Source organism: Arachis stenosperma, chromosome 1 (assembly GCF_014773155.1).
Source record: "Arachis stenosperma cultivar V10309 chromosome 1, arast.V10309.gnm1.PFL2, whole genome shotgun sequence".
In the NCBI taxonomy this organism is placed as follows: Eukaryota; Viridiplantae; Streptophyta; class Magnoliopsida; order Fabales; family Fabaceae; genus Arachis; species Arachis stenosperma.
The window spans coordinates 133,035,575-133,041,237 of record NC_080377.1 but is presented as its reverse complement, the minus strand read 5'-3'; the positions used below and the strand labels follow the sequence as shown (position 1 = coordinate 133,041,237).

Genomic DNA, 5,663 nt, shown 5'->3' with positions numbered 1-5,663 from the left:
AAGAGATGTTCACTATTCTTATAAACGAGGCTCACACAAATGGGGTTATATATGGTTTCAAAATCACACCTAATACCCCTACCATCACTCACCTTCTATTCGCAGATGATTGTATTATTTTAGTTGAGGCAAAAGAAGAAGAGATATACTAGATCATTTTGATCCTGAATAAATACACTAAAGTATCAGGTCAACGCATTAATCTAGAGAAATCAAATATAATTTTTAGAAAGCAGGTATCGATACAAGTAAGAGTGAATATTGAAGGAATACTTGATATAGCTATATGGGATAATCTGGAGAAGTATCTTGGCTTACCAGCTCAATGGGGGAGATCCAAAAATAGAACATTGGTATGGATAACAGAACGGGTAATGAGTAAGTTGGAAGGATGGAAAGAAAAGTTATTAAACCAAGCAAGGAAGGAGGTATTGATTAAAGCAGTAGTTCAAGCAATTCCAACATATGCGATGAATGTGGTTAAATTTTTTAAGAACTTTTGCCAGAGATTAAGTGCCAAAGTGGCAAAGTTTTGGTGTGGGCAAAGAATGCGTGATACATTGGAAAAGTTGGGATAAGTTAACTATGAGTTAAAAAGATGGAGGTTTGGATTTCAAAGATTTCCATGCTCAGAATTTAGCTCACTTGACCCAGCAAACTTGGAGGATTGTAGAGAATTCGGAGTCTCTGTGGATAAATTTTTTTAAAGCAATATACTTTTCAGATTGTTCTTTTTAGGAGGCTCGAAGGAACACAAAAGCATCCTGGATGTGGAGCAATATTCTAGAGGGGAGGGATTTTTTTGGGTGAAATGGTAGATGGAATATTGGAAATGGGAGAAAAGTGAAGGTGTGGGAAGATAACTGGATTATAGGTTCCAAGAAAATTTAGAATGAACAACATAGAGAGGTGCAATTTATTAGTGAACTGATTAATCCAGGGGAGGGGTGAAATTCTAAGAAGATCAATTCTATCTTCACTTTAAAGTTAAAAGATAAGATTATCAAAACTCCTATTAACTTATTAGAGATGAAGGATTGATTGGTGTGGTCATATACTTTGGATGGATCCTACTCTATTAAGTCGGGCTATTATGTGGCAAAGAAGCAACAAATAGAATTAAAGGGGGGAGAAACGTCCACAAGTAGTGATCCAAAGGAGTTGTGGGCAGAAATTTAGAAGATTAAAGCTCCTCAAAAAATAAAGATATTTGTGTAGAAAGCTGCACATAATATTATTTCAGTGAATGAGAACCTGTTTAAAAGGAGAATTGCTAAAAGTCTTATGTGTCAAATTTGTAACTTAAAAATTAAAATCATAGAACATGTTATTCTTTTGTATTTCTAGACAAGAGTTGCCTGGTTCGGTGCCCAGTGTTAGAATACCCAACTACAAACACAATTTCATCATATGAAAAGTAGGTTCTAGAATGTATTAAGGAAATCAGACGAAACATAAAAATAGCGCAAGATGTTTTAATCAGCAGGATAGCCTACCTTAGTTGAAAAATATGAAAGAGCATAAACCAAACAGTATTTCAGAAAATAGAGATCAATCCATCCAACACAATTCACAGAGCAAAAATGACAGAGATACAATTCGTAGAAGCAACACAGGATAGGTATATAGAGAATCAACAACTAGTACAAAGAAGAAGTAGAACCATTACCTTGAGACCCCCCTCCCAGAGCCTTGGGTAAAGGCTAAAGTTAATGCATCCTTTAGAGCAACAATAGGGATAGGAGTCACTGCAGTGACAATCGAAAATAGTGCAGAAAATCTTGTAATGGGGGCAACAACAAAAATTACGGCGTGTTCTAATCTAGTAGCAGAAACTTTAGCAATCAGACATGCCATTATTCTAGCAAAAAAATGGAGATGAAGAAGGTGTTAATAGAATCAGATAATGTAATTCTAGTGCAGACGTTGAAATAAAAAAGTAAAATAGGTGAAATTGATCTTATTACATTGGATATTTTTGAACTCACAAAAGGAAAAATCAAATTTGGCTTCACATGGATCCCAAAAGAAGAAAATTGTCTTGCTCACATGGTTGCAGCATTGGAGGCAATGGGAGTGCTGGAGAGATCATGGATAATCAGACCGCTTTTAGAGATAATTGTACAAATTTGTAAAGATGCACCCAGCAAGTTAGAACAGCAGAATTGTAATGGAGGAGTAGTGTTAGCGACGGCGGCATATTTGCAGTAGATGAAGGTCTGCCTGGGGGTTACAAAGACACATATACGCAGACTAAAGACGGAAGATGAAGTTTGAGAGCAAAATTGAAGGCTCACTAGCGTTATACCGTTCTTCGACTCCCAATAACGGCATCGTCTTGGAAGAGGAGAGCCACTCTCAGTGCAAAGCAGTCTCAGCCTCATCCAAGCAAAACCAGCGTGATTGGACCCATCTCCTTGCAGCAAGCAGTGTCAAATTTGCATCCCTTATAACTTGTAATTTGATAAGAGTATTAGATAGGTAGTTGTGCCTGTGAGTTCACATGAAAGAGAATTAGTTTGAATGTGATTAGTTGAAGAGTTGGAGCGCTGAGCGTGAGTGGAAAAGAGAAGAGGATTAGTTGTTCTTGTGGTTGGGTCAGGCTTGTCCGACACTAACCCAATCCAAAAAAAATTATCAATACTATTACAAACCTCTTTGGGGATCTTCATGGTTTGTATAACATAGCTAGGGATGACCGTCTAAACAAATTATACTAACATCGTAACGTGCATCTTCCTGCTAAGGAGAGAGTTTCTATGTTCTAACTTGAGAGTTTCTTCTGCATTTTCTAAAAAAATGGACTCCAAGTAGGGATGGCAGCAGAACCCGTACCTGCGGGTACCCGCCCCGCCCCTACCTGGCCGGGGCAGGTTTGAACCTGACCCGGAGCGAGGCGGGTCTGAATCGTGGCGGGTTTGATGAGCGGGTCGAGGCGGGGTCGGGTTCAGGCTAAACCTGCCCCTACCCACCCCGGAGTGCATATATATATATATATATATATATATATATATAGAACTTTTTAGTGATTAGGGTTAGTTCTCATAACCTCAGTGGCTCAGTTCTCACCGTCACTCAGTCACTCACTCGATTAGGGTTAGCAATCCCTTTCTCAGTTCTCACTTCCTCTGTTCCTCAGCTCTTCTACCCTCCAAGACCATAGCCTCGTCGCCTCGTTTCAGTTCAACCCAATGCCTGCTGTCAAATCTGCTCCAGTTCCGTGTCTCCTTCAAGCCGCCTGTGCCTGTCGCTCCTCCTCCGCGCAACTCGTCTGATTCGTCTCATTGCCACTCCTCCGCAGCGCGTCTCTTCCACGTGACCGCGTCTCCTTCAAGCCGCCTGTGCCGGTCACTCCTCCTCCGCGCCGCCTCTCAGTCCGAAATCATCTGCGCTCCTTCCGGCCTCCAAGTCGCGCACTAGACGAGCCACCCCCGTGCCTCCTCTGCATCGGATCGGTATAGTTCTCCTCTGCATCACTAGACGAGCCACCCACCTCCACCAGATTCTCCCCACATAGCATCGGTACAGTTCTTGCCCCTATCCCAGCCTTTCTTTTCTTTTTGAATGATTTGATATGTCTAATCTCTGGCTAATTTTGGATGTATCATGCGAATAGACAAAGAAGAAGTTCTTTTGATGGTACTGCAAATTGTCTTCTGTTGAATTTGGCTGTAAGGATTCTCTGAAAGTTTGGAAACTCAGTTCTATAAACTATCGGGTTGGTGTGTGTAATCTACTAATCTTATTGTGCATATTCCAAATTGTGTGTCTCTTGATTTATCCTAAGGGATCCCCCCAAAATTTGAAAGTTACCTCAGTAATTATCTGGATGATATTTATGGTCATAATTACAGTGAGAAATGAGAAATTGGTATACTAAAACTCTATATGTTGATTTATCCCTACGTCAAAAATTTTAGTTCAAAAACTATCTTGTAATATCTGTTTGAAGAAATTATGAGAGATCTTATGTGAAAGAGAATGTTTTGATGCAGTTTTCATCTGAGATATTATTAGTTGAGACAGATGTCGTGTTATAGGAAAAACTAAATTCCTAACTTCGGCACAATGCAACGCACACTATCTTTCTTATTGTCTTTTGATTATGATTTTCATCAATGTCTTCCTAAACGGGTGATCGGTTTGTTTGTTATTTTTTGGATAAAATCATCTGTGCATAGATACTTGTTTCCCTTTTTTTCCATGATATATATATATGTATGTGGATACTTTATTGTGCACTTTTGTGCCTTGATTTTCTCATGACATGAAATTACATTTCAATCGGCACTTTGTTTGATAAGTATGCTTCATCTACATGCTGAATCATGAGCAACTGTTACTTAGTTTTGAAAAATTGTGCATTCTGATTTTGAGGTTTTTCTTGTTTTCGGTATGTAAATTAAAAATTCCAATTATTGTACACTTAAAGTCGGTTTTATTGCCTTTTCACTAATTTGCTTCTTTTTTTTCTTTTTAAATTTGTAGGAAAAGTACTTTTATTTTTCTCATGGAAATAATATCCAACAAACTAGTAAAATAACGAACTTTAATTTACAAGAGGAGCAAATACTCTAACTTAAAATTTTAGAATTTGTAATGTTGATAAGTTTTCTACAACCTATTATAGGATTTTAAAGGAAGTGAATGCATACATTTGGCTCGACTATTTTAATTGTGCATTCTGATTTGGTTTATTCTAATTTTGTAATTATGCATTTATGATATAATTTATGTTAATTTTATACCCTCATGTATTTTAATTTTATTGATATAGGTGTTTTCAAATTACTTCATGGCTAGTAATGCTAGAGAAGACACACAAAGCAACAGTGTTGCTCCAAATGATAATGAAATTGAAGTGCAAAGTAATGCTAATCCAACTTTAGAAACTTCACAAGCAACGGATAATGTCTCAACTCCAAAAGGATCAACTCCTAATGAAGGTGACAATAAGACTCATGTTAAGAGTGCTTATTGGGAGTATTTTGATCGTTTGAAAGTTGAAGGTGAATGGAAGGCGAAATGCAAGTTTTGCAAGATTGTGTTTAGTGCAAATCCGAAGAATGGTACCAAGTCATTGAGGAACCATGTGGATCGATATTGTAAGAGAATAAAGGTGGCAAATTCTAGGTAATCATCAATTGTTGAATCATTGTCAAAACAATCACAAAAGCAAAAAATGAATGAAGATGGTTTTGTCTTTGATCCTTCATTTACAAGAAAATGTGTCACTGAAATGATTATTTTGCATGAGTATCCTATGAGTTGTGTGGACCACCATGGATTGAGGCGAGCTTTTGCTTCAATGCAACCAACTTTTAAAATGCCTAGTCGAAACACTATCAGAAAAGACATCTTAAAGATGTATGGGAACGAGAAGCGGAAGTTAACCCTTCAACTAGATGAAAATGATAGTAGAGTTGCAATAACTAGTGATATGTGGACTTCCAACCAAGAAAAAGGATACATGGTTGTCACAGCTCACTATATTGATAGTTCGTGGAAGTTGCATATGCGCCTATTGAGGTACTTTAAACATTTTATAAACTTTTATACATTGTGTTGTTTTCATATGTTGAGCTTGGTTAATCTAAAAATGCATGCATGTTTGTTAATCTTTTCACCTTTTGTTATGTTTCTTGTCCCCATACAAGTAAAGT

General features: G+C 37.6%; 1 protein-coding gene across 1 annotated transcript; it reads left to right on the top strand.

The window, feature by feature from the left end:
* Positions 1 to 2,816: 2,816 nt before the first annotated feature.
* On the top strand, positions 2,817 to 5,137 carry LOC130935209 (uncharacterized). Its single transcript, XM_057864827.1, has 3 exons — positions 2,817 to 2,873; positions 3,217 to 3,408; positions 4,778 to 5,137. The coding sequence occupies exons 1-3, from the start codon at positions 2,817 to 2,819 to the stop codon at positions 5,135 to 5,137; spliced, it is 609 nt and encodes a 202-aa protein (XP_057720810.1).
* Positions 5,138 to 5,663: the final 526 nt, after the last annotated feature.